General features: G+C 39.4%; 1 protein-coding gene across 1 annotated transcript in view; it reads left to right on the top strand.

Annotated features, from left to right (window-relative positions):
- The window catches only part of LRRC9 (leucine rich repeat containing 9), an 83,396-nt gene extending 81,779 nt beyond the window's left edge, over positions 1-1,617 (top strand). The window contains exon 34 of the mRNA XM_084631510.1: positions 495-1,617. Coding sequence (XP_084487636.1) covers positions 495-534 — 40 coding nt within the window. The 3' untranslated portion in view covers positions 535-1,617. The remainder of the gene's footprint in view (positions 1-494) is intronic.
- The last annotated feature ends 11,489 nt before the right edge of the window (positions 1,618-13,106 follow it).

Raw genomic sequence — 13,106 nt, 5'->3', positions numbered from 1 at the left:
ATCCATGCCCCATCACAACGTAAGTTGTGAGCTTAAGTCCCAAATTAAAGTCAAAGGGATTTAGGCTCCTAAGCGACTTAAGTGCTTTTCAAAATGGTATTTAGCCATCTAAATCACTTAGACCTGGCAACACTGAGTGGAGCAATGCCTAAATACCTTTACAAATCTAGGCCTGCATGATGTAGGTGCTTTTGAACGTTTTATTCATCATCCTTATTTCATAGGATTTGCTATGAAAGTATTCACAGAGCAGAGAGGGTGAAATCCAGGCCCCAGTGCGATCAATGGTAAATTTCCTCCTGAGTTCAGCAAGGCCAGGATTTCACCCATATGTATATATATGATGGTTGTTATTTACTTATATGATAGGAATAAACATCCAATTAGCGGATTTGTTATTGTGCTATAAAATTGAGAGTTTTTACTGCTCTAAATTAATTCCTCCTTTATAAAGCTGTCACTATGGTTTGACTTGTAATGTTTCTTTCTTGCAGGATGCCAGCCAATAGCCCCTCCAGGCTAAATCGAATGTAAACTTCTATAAGAAAAATGGACAAGTGAAATATTGAGCCAGACTCATCCTTGGTATTACTCCATTGACTTTAGTGGAGTTACACCATGGAAGAATTTGTCCTGTTCTGTTTATATTCATAGTTGCCAGGTAAAAATTAATAATGATTGATATGAAGTGTGAACTAACTAAGTTTCTATGGTTGATGAAGCAAACATTCATGCACATAGAACATCATGATCCAAACAATGGATACGACTTGAGACAAATACTGCTTTCACTTATGCTGATGTATATCCATTGAATACAGTAGAAAAGATCCCCTGAAGTAAATACTTAGTCCAGATTTACACTGGTGTAGCTGAAGGCAGAATCTGGTCTCTCCATCTTTTACAGGATTTTTTTCAACAACCTCAGGAACTTTCACAAAAATATGAATTAATTGCTCTTTGGTTTAACTGGACTGGAAAAAATCGTAGTATGGTCCGTCATCTTGCAACAGTAAATGAGAGGGAACAGTATCAATAGATAAGGAGCAATCTTGCAAATTCTTACTCTGGCAAAACTCCTGTGCAGGATTTGGGCAACTGATCTGAAAATATGACTGTCAGTCTACCACTCAGTTATAATACACGTACCTATTTTATCTAGTGAGCCTTTCGCATATACATGTATTTCAGTGTGGCCACTGAAGTCAGGAGGAGTCATGCAAGTGTAGCTGAAGCCAGAATATGGCCTCTAATATTTAGAACCCAAATGTACTTGTTCCTTAACTTTATATTTTATTTTTTAAGTTATATTACAGAAATTGAAAATACCAGATGATATCACTAGCATCAGTTATTAAACCATCAAAATTCCATTAAACTGGTTCTGTTTTTTAAAAACTTAGCATGACTGTTTAAATAATTATTGAGTAAACTGCCATGTTACACTTTGAAATTAAAGCAGTGAAAGACATCAGAGCACGTTTTAATGTAATAAAGTATACCATTCAGAGCTTCATGTAATTTTCACAACATAAATTTTACGTCAGGCCCAAAGTAAATGGTTACTAAAATTATTGCATTTTCTTAAAATTTCATCAGTTAGGTCTGTTAATATTTTGGAAATGTGTAATTCTTGAGAGTGGTGTATCTGAGAGAATTTTTTAAATTAAAATAGTTTTATTTTTCCTCTGTAAGCACTGTAAATTTGTAAGAAAGAATTGGTGTTTCTTACATTTAATTATAGATGAATATATAGCTGCTAAACACAAAGACTGCTTATCAGGCCACCACTATACCCGCTTGTGTCAGATAGCCCTTTTTGGTGGCATTTTCCTTTGTTTTTTGTAGTCATTTAAAAGATGTGCAGTTTGCAGGACAGCCACCAGGTGTCTTTGTTGCACTTTGGATTTTCTAGTAATTTGCCACAACATAGTAGTAGTTTAGAAATTGGATCAGTTTCTGCTCTGTTACACCCATGTAAATCCAGAGTAACTCCACTGATTTGAGTAGAGTTATTCTGAATTTACACTGGGATAAGGGAGATCACAGTTTAGGCCATGCAATTTACAGGCCAGACTGCTGCCTCTGTGCGAAGTCAGCAGGGTTCTGCACAGGCACTGCAGTCTGCCCATGCATTGTAAATTGCAGGTTCAGGGGCTTAGTTACTAGGTAGCGACATATGTCATATACAGATTTCCATTGTTATTTGTATTGTGTTGGTGCCTTGGAGCCCCTATCATGCTGGAGCTATACAAACCTGGGGCTTGATCCAAAGCCTGTTAAAAGCAATGGAAAGGCCTATATGGAGAGGAAGTCCGAGCTCCAAAGAGCTTGCAGTCTGGATTAATACATGATGCACCAGGTGGGTGTAGCAAATAACAAAGAGGATGAGGAGGGGAGACAAGGGTAGCAGAAATGGGAACACAGGTTACGTAGTACATAGACTAGCTATGGGCTTGATCCTTCACCACTGGTGTCATTGGGAACTTTTGCCACTGACTTCATTGGGAGCAGGAGTAGGTCTTGTGTGCATAACTTGCCAGTCTGAAGGTTGTTGGGTGCTTTAAATAAACAAATTGGATAGGGTCATGAATTTCTTTAGCCAACCTGCCTAGCTGCTATTAGCTGGCTGTGTCTCATGGGCATTGTGGGAGATGTAACAAGGACCTCGGGGAGGACAGGGTACTTGCTTTGGGGTAATCATTCCATCAGTAGGGGCAACATGGAAGAAGATGCTTGTGAAAGGAGGCCAAAAGCAGCCACTGAAGGCCGGTGGTGTTGGTGGAACAAAGGGGATGGAAGATGACCATGTAAGTTATGAGAGTGGACAAACTGTGGCGGGACCAGTAGTTTGTGTTTGATGTGGAGAAGAGGGAGTAATCCCATTGTTTTCAGTCTGGCTACTCATGGAGTGAGGTAATATGCACAGGCCTCAGTCTGCTGGGCCCTATACAAACAGTCTTTTCCCTGTAAAGCTAACAATCTAATGTTAAGGCAAGATGCAATAAGTGGGTTTAACGATTGGACGGAGAAGGGGAAGGGAGAATGAGGGTAACATGATTGTCCATACAGGATGTTCAGTACAGATTCCTGCTCTTGGGACACTCATGTGGACTGTGCACAAGCCGTGAACCATCTGGAAAGCCACGAGTATAACTTTGAATGGAAGTGTCCCATGCCTTCAGGCAGAGTCTGGGTGACCCCAAACAGTCAAAAATTGGGCAGACACCCCAAACTGGTGGTACGTTCTATGATTAGATTTCACCAACCCAGTAACAAATGTGAACTCCTGGATCACTATAACAGTTTTACCATGTAGTCACAGACAGTCCTCTGAGGTTCTCCAGTCTGTCTTGCCACGCAGTCAAGCTGGACTTGGTGATAAATGGTCATTTATAGTAACCAACCCCACCCCCCCACAAAATATTCAGGTTGCTTCCAGGCCCCAGAGACCAGTCACTTACCCCAGATCATTTGGTACCCTAGACCTTACACCAAAGACAATGCCTATAGCCAATCCTGTAATAAACTATCTAAAGATTTATTAACTAGGAAAAGGAAATGAGTTATTTACAGATTAAAGCAAGCATATAACACAAATGAGTTGCAAACTAAACCCTAAGAGTGACAAAGTTGTAGAAATCTGTCAATTCAAAATGTTTTTCAGGGCTAACCCTGGGGAATCTCCCACTTCAGTTTAAAGTCTCTGGCCCTGTGAAAGTTCAGACAGCATTATCATTTTTCCTTGTGAGACATTTTTATATCTTCTTCCCTCAGAAATCAAGCTGATAGCAACAGTTTCCACCCAAGTCCCTTCTTCATGGGGTGGCGGGAAGAATGCACTTATCAAAGTCTATGATCTTTGATCTTGTACAATGGCTCATTTGCATGTAATGAACAGAATGTAACCTCTTCTTGTTAGAGACCACCATCTGCTTTACACAAGGCTTTTTCCCTGTTTGATGAGATATAGTCAGAGGTTTATAACGCAAATGCTTGTTATCACTTTATAACATGGGGTATAGGTGAGTGAGAACAATACATGCAGCATCCTACAAGCATTGTATAAAACATTAAACACTTTCTTATCAAATTATCTAACATTTATTTTGATAATGCTAACACACAGGTAAGCAAGACTGATTTGCTAGTGCAGACCAGACCTAATTGGGCAGACAACCCACAGGCGGTTCAACAAGGACTCTCTCTGATTAGATTACTCATAAAAAAGGGATAAACCTCAAAAAGAGCCAACACCAAGGATTTAAAGTCAGATAGTGGAGAGACACTCAGCTCCCTGGCTGGAGGCACCCATAGTGTTCTGTGCACATCTATCATTTCTTGTAAGGAGAAGGGTCTTAAAGAGACAGTGTGCTCAGAGTAGCTTTGCTATACCACCATTACAGTCAGCAAGCTTAATTCCATTGAAATCAATGGCATTGCATCTGCTTATACCAATGATGGATTTGGCCCACGGAATTCTAGTGGAATTCCACCAGGGATGAATTTGGCCCTATGCATCCACTGAAGTCAATGGCAGGTTTTACCTGCGAAAGTAGTGAAGAAATGGCCCTTTGTTTTTCTGGCTCCAAAGGTTAAAAAAACAAACCTATTTTCATTGTTTAAACTCCCCTTTCCAGCCTGGCTTCCTCCAAACATTCAATTTTTTTTAAATGAAGGCTTAGTTTTGAAGATCAGAGAGAAATGCTCTGCGAGGCCTCAGTTCTGTGATTTTACCCTTGTGCATATTTGTTAATGCAGGAATCAGTGTCTCTAAGGGCAACCATTGCTGCATTACATACGCACATACAGAGATAGTGATATGTATAAAAAAACAAACCTTGGAAGCTCCCTAACTCTGTGTGGGTGGGTGGGTGGAGACCTTTAAAAGGTACTGCTATTTTCAATAACTTTTGTCTGCAAAGTGTCATACACTTCACCTAGCATTTAATTCTTCTAAATGGATGTTACTCTTCCTCCCATTATGGATTCCCTATGCTTCTGTGAAACACTATTTGCATAAAAGGAATTGAATAATTTATAGCACTATGAGTAGCAGCTAGCACATATCTTGGTAGGGGTTTGCTGGTAATCCCAGTGAGTCTAACACATAGCTCATAGCTTGTTTAATGGGATGGAAACTGACAGTTTTTTCTTGTACCGCTGCTATAGAACTCATAGCTTCTGGATGACCTCCATGTACTTAGCTACTTTTCTTGTTGATCTTGCTGCTCTTTTCCTCCATTAATAGGAGAATTCTTAAAGGAAAACATGCACTCTGCTGCAATGTGTGTGCATGGTATTCCATAAAATAATAGTTTAGGTCTAGCAGTATTTCCATTGCTTATATAAAATAGTAGTAATAATTAAGAAAAACTCTACCTGAGTTGTATTGCTAAAGATAATGTTACATTGCTGTGGCTATGCTTTCATTTAACAGAACTAAAGGTTTGATCATTAGTCATATTTTTTATTTTAATAGTCCCTGGTGAGAAGAACTAATTTGGGGGAGTTTTTAAATCTATTGTATGCCAATTAATTTTTGAGAAATTCTTCTGCATTTTAGACATTTCAGTTTAGTGGAGCTACTGCCAAAATGAATTTATAGGTAGCTTTTTTCAAAAAAAAAAAAAAAAATTAAAAATCCCTCTGTTAGCTTGTAGACCAAACCTATAGGTCTCAAAAGGCAATTGTTTGAAAAAAGAAATGAGAAATTTAAAATCCAGTAATTATTCTTTTCTATAATCATTAAAGCATTTAAATATATATTTATTGGTAATAAACTGCAACATTGAGAGAGTTTAGAAACAGCTTGATTGGTTGCTATCTTGTTCACTGGCGGGAGCAGTCTCAACTGCTTTGACAACCTAGCTGCCATTTTCAGTTTAATCACTTGTGATTCTGAAGCACTTGTTTCCTTTTAAACTTTGTGCAAATCCCTCGGGATATTTCTCTTTTTAAAGTAAGATTCATTTTAATATGTTCATACAATTTTTCTCTCTCATATTATGTGCTGTCCAGAAATTACTCTCCTTCCTCCTGGGGGGTGACTTGCCAAATAAGGTTTCTTTGTTAATTAGTTGCACATGTACTGAACATTAGACATGCCTAATGTTTTCAGCCATTGCACATAAGTCTTTTCACTGAAAGAAGCCTTAAAGTTTCAGTTTTACTGAACATTTTTGTTTTTAAAGCAGTATCTTACCCACTCTTTCTAACTCTGATAAATATGTTGTGTGGTTTAAAAATTACTCGAGTCAACTTAAAATTAGGTGACTGGCAATATTAACTAAAGAGAAACATTTTGAGAACAAGAATTATTTTTCCCTTTAAAAATAATGAAAATAATAACAGGATAATCTAAATATGTTAGTTAAACATAAAGAGAGGAAATGGATTAAGAGATGAAAAGGTTTTAAGTAACAAAAACCTACAGGATGGCACATTTCTCAATATTTTATTCCCCAAAATGTTTGACATGTACTTTGCCAATTCACACAAATAGGTAGCATATAAACATGTATCAACAGCATTTTTAAGTTTTCAATTCTTTCTTATTCCGTCCCATCAATGTGGCTGAAAACAGGTATTTGCAAACACTGGTAGCCTAATTTCTTATGGCTTTTCATTTTTTATGAAGTGTTTTCAAAAGACTTCAATCAACCTTAATGGTGCATTTTTAGTTAAGGATACAGAATAGAGAGAAGTCAATTTAAGCTCCCCAGTGAACAAGTGTGTACAGGGGGAAAAAAAAAAAAAAGGCATAAATGGGCTTAGAAAACAGAGCCAGTACAAATAAAATGCAGCGAGCAGAGCACTCAGGGAAGCCAAGATACAATGGAAAGAGTAAAATACTGCAGAGATTTTTAAACTATATACAATTGGAACAATGGACTGGACCCAGACATCTATGTTAAACTGTTAGCAGACAGGTGAAAAGCAAGCTTCAATTCTATAATGGGTGCTGGAGAACACCAGAATGGAAGGATTTACAGCTGAAGCAAATAAATGCAGGGTAGTTCAATGGGACACAAATCAAATCAAAATTGGTATATTTTACTGTTTAATTTACCATGTAAAGAATTGTCTCCTGGTTTTATGTATTAAAGCATTATTAGTACTAGCCTACATCTTCCTTTATGACCCCTCTGAAATAATAAATATCTTTTCCAGGGTACCCCAAAGCTCTTTAAAAAATGGAATAATTAGATAATGTAGGAATAAATCACATATCCATAAATAGAGATACACCTGGGAAATTATCACCTGCTGATTGTTCAATTGTCTGTCATTATTTAAACCTGGCATTACTAATACATCTAATACATTTTTCCAGTGTCTCAACTATACTGGTGAAAGGGTAAGTACATACCCATTAAAAATCTAAAGACACAAACAATTCAGATCCACTAAGCCAGTATGATGCATGCTCTCAGTTGTCTAGGTCCAATCACCTCTTTAAAACAAATTACTGTACAGTGTACTGGCAATTATTAACACTTGTACTGTAGTGTATCAATTTATACTATGCTTTTATGCCGTCTTACAGCTGAGTGAATTGTTTACTGTCTGCCTTACACTATGATTCAATCCATTTGTTTAGCTTAATGCAAAGATTTCATAATGTATACAAGGGTGAGGAGTATGAGGCAGTGCACGTAGTACTCTTTTTTTTTTTTTTAAAACGTGAATGTCACAAGAAGAGGAATTAAGAAGGAAATCATTGTAACTCCAAAAGAACATCTGACTAACCACCACAGACATGTTTTTTTTCCCCTTTTTTATCCTCTTCACAATTTATAAAGGAGGATTTTTCCAAAACAATTCATTTGGTTGCGAAACCCTTCTTAATTCTAAGGAGATTTAAAACTCATCTACTTGGAGACTGTCTCGATAGAAACCTACAACCGGATTACAAGATATTCCATCATATTATGGTTGTTAGCCTGATTGCGGTTACATGGCACATAATAGGACTGCTTAAAAAAAGAGGAAGACATAATCCTTCCCCACCCACCCACCCCCCAAAATCTTTGCATTAAATCTACTAGCACCTTCAGCATTTTGTTATTTGCATTACTTTCTCCTCAAAACCAAAAATGTGGCAGAATAATGGAGATGGCAAGAAATTTTTTAAAAAATTCACTCAAGTAATGCTGATATAATTTAATACAATCCCAACAAATGATATTTAAAGACTTAAAAGCTCTAAGTCAAACCAGCCATGTACAGCAATATGTACGCCAATGCATAACAAAATGGGGCACATTAAGAAAGAGGTTAAGGTGGCTCATCTTTGTATCTAGGTATTGGAGAACATATGGTGAACTTCCACTTAAGAACATGTTGCTTTGCAACACAAACTAAGTCCTATCTTAATTCTTTTAATTATTCTGTGTGAATGTGTGTTTGTGGAGTGCCTTGTTTCTTTGGAGTGAGTTAATAAAAAGTCTGACACGTCTTTGATCCGGCTTCACCCCCTGCTTGAACTCCACTGACTTAGTGTTGGGATCAGATTGTTGCTGCTGCTGTTGTTGTTTTTCCCCCTGGTAATAGTAGATGGGCCACATTCAGTATTCGGTCTTTGTACCACAGTGCAAGAAGTCATACAGTAAGGAAGTCCTGAACACCTTAGAGTTCTCAAATAAAGATTTAATCCTGAACTGTAATTGCTTTCATTGGCTCTCTCGTATCGTTAATGTTCTTTCAATGTATTTTTTTTAGTTCACTTTAGGCATGTAGCAGTTATTAAGCTTTTAAACATCACCTATAGAAGCCCTTAAAGTGCAGTTGTGTGCCCATCAAAGCACAAAGTTAACAGGTACTGATAGGCACTAATATAATACACTGCAGACTTAGTGAGCTGTGGTTTCATGCATTAGTAGAAAGGTCCTCTTTACCCACTAGATTTTTTAAAAAAAGAAAATTTAATATGTTAGTATTCATGAAAAGTGCCAGGTTTACAGGCCTTAAGTCCCATATTTGACAAGAGAATGGATACTGCCCTTGAATATTGCAGTGCAAGATTCCCTACATTGACCTACCAATATTCCTCAACACTGATCTGATGATCTATAAGGGTGTGGATATAGTTCCTGCCCCATGACCATTAAATCTGAGCTCTCTCTTCTGAAACTACTAACAAGCCAAAGGATGGACCACTGACATCACACTGAACAGCTCTCAGAAAGGAACCGCTTTCAAATACTTCTTACCTGGGCTGGATTCAAAATAAGAGCCTAGAACTGAAAAGAGCTATATGCCATTCCCAATCCCCTGAGCCATTCAGTCCTTTTGTTTTCAAATTTGTGACTGAGTAAGGATCATCATCACTGAGAACTATCCCTGAACATATTTTCTTTCTTTCTTTTGTGCTGACTTCTTTTGACTATTCTTCCAGGTTTAAATTTAGGCTGAGTTCAAGCACAGAGAAGAGTAACTTGGGATGACTCCAGACCTGGCTGTTCAATACACATCAACACCTGAGAAAATATATGGCGCAGCTGAGTATTTCAAAAGGAAGAATAAACAAATTAGAGAAGACAGGGAAAAGAAGGTGAAATTTGAAAAGTAGGTTGAGTAAATTATTACAAGATAGATTCTAATGCATTCTGGATGAAAGAACAAATACATCTGGATCCTCTATAGTCATACTGCAATCTGAAGGGATGAAACGTGGATGGGAGGGTGTACATGTGTGAAGAGGATTTTGATGCGAGGATCTACATCATTTAAATTAATTTTACTTTCTAAAGGTTGGGATCCTTTTCAGCTGAAAAATAGATTTGTTAAAATTTTTTCTACAGTTAAATTTAGGACATCATGTAATTTGAAACTATTGCTGTTAGAAAGATACACAGTGGCATGAGATTTTCACTCTCGGATCTCAAGCTTCCAGCTGGTGATAAGCCAGGAATTCACAAAGGCATACATGTTAGCAGGTAGTATATTCCTGTAAATGGAATGGCCCACTGGTGCAGCCAAACTGCTGGAACTTTGGGGTTTTTTTTAAAGTGAAAAGATGCAGTATTAGCTTCTACTGCATTTCAGCTATTGCATCCAGTCTGTTTGCAAAGTAAGTTTTATCATCCTCTTACATAACCAAAGCTCCGGGAGACTGCAGAACAGGACATTGCATCTTCTGATCTGTTCTGCGGACTTGTCTGAAATCTATTTTTGGCCTACCACAAAGATACAAAAGGATCTGGAAATGCCATTAACCTTTTTCATTCTCCACTCTGGGGCTGAAAGGAAACTTTCCTTCTTGACTGCCCTCTTTTTTGTGTGTGTATTAAGCCAACTTTAGCAACATGAATTAACAATAGGAACTATGCTCTTACTATTCCCACTCCTGCTTCATTCAATCCCTGACTTTGCCTAGTACAAACAAGCCAACAGTTTCCCTAAAACAGAAGTAGTTGTGTTAAAAATTCAGGCTGGTCAGTTCTCTGAGCTTGAAATCCTGCCTCTAGTACACACACGACACTCCTACATGGCCTCTTGGCTACTTACAGCTCTGTCCATCTCTTTGAATGGTATGTTGCCAGCTCACAAGTTACTCAGACCCTTATCATACTGTATAGGTGCCAAAGAAACATAGTTTTGGACTAACAACCTGTAATGGGGGGCATTCACCTTTTGAGCATCTCCTGCTACAGCAGGACTGCCATCCTTTTCCTGCTCCTGGTGCCCTCTGTAGGTTGTCGACCTCGCCTGGCAGATCTTCAGTGGCTCGGCCCTCCAGCCAAGTCATAAAGTCCAACACAGTAGTAAAAAGTCCAATAAAAATTGTCTCTCTTACCCTCACCACAGTCCTCAGCCCTAGCTCTGTAGTCTTTAAATTCAACCCTTTTTCTCAGGTTTCAAAACAAGTCTTGTCCCCTTCTCAGGGCTTAGGCCACTTCACCAGCAGCTGGTGGGGGAACCTGGGCCTGCCCACGACTCCAGGTTCCAGCCCAGGGACCGTATAAACAGCAGCCAGATACTGCTCACTTCAATATGTTGCTGCTGTTTCCCTGGGCCTCTTCCCACCTGGCCTCTTTATCTTCATCCCTTAGCTCAGGTTAAAGTTCTCAGGTTCTCTCTATTCCATCTAAGCAAATGCAGCGAGAACCAAACTCTGGTTATCGCTGAAGCTTCTTTGGCCAGAGAGGAGCACCCTTCCTTGCCCCCTGGTCCCAGCCAAGAACTGACCCACTAAGGCCTTGCAGCAACTTTTATCTGAACCTGCTCTGGGCTATGATTGGCTACTTCCATGTGGCCTCTCTAGGACCCACCTTTGCTGCTCCTTTCTTGGCAGGGTGTAGTAGGACCATGTGTTCTGCAGCAGGGGACCACAAAGGGCCTGGTACACCCCATCTCACAGCCCAAATAACCACAAATGTCATTTCTTCTCTAGGAAGTCCCTCTTCTGTGACAGCATTTCTCCTACTAGATTGTTAGGTCATGCTAGTATCTTTTGCTCTTATTGGTCTTTCAGCTACATTTTGAGTCCTCCTCCATTCCAGTCTGTCTTGAAGCAATTCCTCAAAAACTCCACAGCTAATCAAATCCTTTTGTATGACATCTATCCATCAAGTTTTGGGTCTTCCCCTTTACTGCTAAGTTTACCCTCTGTTTCCCATATAGTCTTCTGATCTTCTTTTCACAGGTCCAAATCATCTAAGCCTAGATTCCCTCCGCTTTTCTATAATTGGTACCACTTTCACACGCCCCCAGTTCATTCACTTCTAACTGCAAGCATCCATCTTAACATTTTCAGTTCCACTGTATTCAAGTTCTACTCCTGTCTCTTTCTTTTTCAAAACCCAGCATTTGGAGCCATTCAAATTGCAGTCCTTGTAGATCTCACCTTTTGATTTGATAGGCATTCTCCTATTGCAGATCACTCTGTTGACTTCTCTCCATTTAATCCATGCCTTTCCTGTTGCTTATAAGTTTGTTATTGAATTCATCATTATCCAGTACTATAGAACCTAGCTACTTGAACTTCTGTAGTAGTAGTGGCTGGCCCCCAGACTTACAGTCTCATTGTCTTCCTGCAAGGTATCATCAAGTCTACAGACCATATACTCTCTTTTATTTCTGCTGATTGTCATGCCATTTCTCTCTAGTGCACACTTCCATTTCTCTAAATCTCATTCCAATTCCTCTTTGCTCTCCCCACGAGCACCACATCATCTGCAAAAGGCATGCACCAGGCTGCCATTCTGTGGATGTTTTCTTTGAGCACCAATGTGAACAAAAAGGGGCTTAGTGCCAACCTTTGATATACTCTGATGCTTGCTAGAAACTCTTCAGTTTCTCCACGTGGCTGCCTTTTAGCACCCTCATACATTTCCTGGTCAAGTCTGATACAATATTCAGGTAGCTGTTTCGTTCTCATACACCACCAGATGACTTCTCTCAGAATGTGATCATAAGCCTTCTCAAGACCAATAAATATTACGTGCAGGGTTGTCCTCTTTGTATTTTTCCACAAGTAACCTTAATGCAAAGATAGCATCCACTGCTGGCTTGCCTGGCATGAATCTAAACTGATTGTTACTGACCTTTATTTCTCTTTGTAGTCTCTTATCTATAACAATCTCCCAGATCTTCATTGTGTGGCTTATGAGTTTTTAATGTTGCAGTAGTTCACAGTCTTGTACAGTAACTCCTCACTGAACGTTGTAGTTATGTTCCTGAAAAACGCAACTTTAAGTGAAACAATGTTAAACTAATCGAATTTTCCCATAAGATTTCATGTAAATGCAGGGGGTTAGGTTCCAAGGAAATTTTTGGGGGGCAGACAAAAGGCATTATATACTGTACAGTACTGTACTGTGGTTGGGAAGTGCCCCTGGCTTACCCCATACAGGTACAGCCCCCTGCAGGCAAGGACGCTAGGAAGCACCTTCGCAGCAGCAGTGGCAGCTTAGCCGGAGAAGAACAGGCACCGACTTTGCTGGGGGGTGCTCCAGGCCCGCCTCTTCGCATCCCCGCTCCATTCCAGGCCCACCTCTTCCCAGGCCCACTCCACCTCCTCCCCGGAGCACACCACATCCCTGCTCCTTCCCCTCCCGCAGAAAGTCCTAAGCACTGCCAAACAGCTATTTGGCGGGCTT

Source organism: Lepidochelys olivacea (genome assembly GCF_965140295.1).
Source record: "Lepidochelys olivacea isolate rLepOli2 genome assembly, chromosome: 6".
In the NCBI taxonomy this organism is placed as follows: Eukaryota; Metazoa; Chordata; order Testudines; family Cheloniidae; genus Lepidochelys; species Lepidochelys olivacea.
Note: the sequence above shows the minus strand (reverse complement) of the source record. Positions and strands in the feature narration are given on the sequence as shown.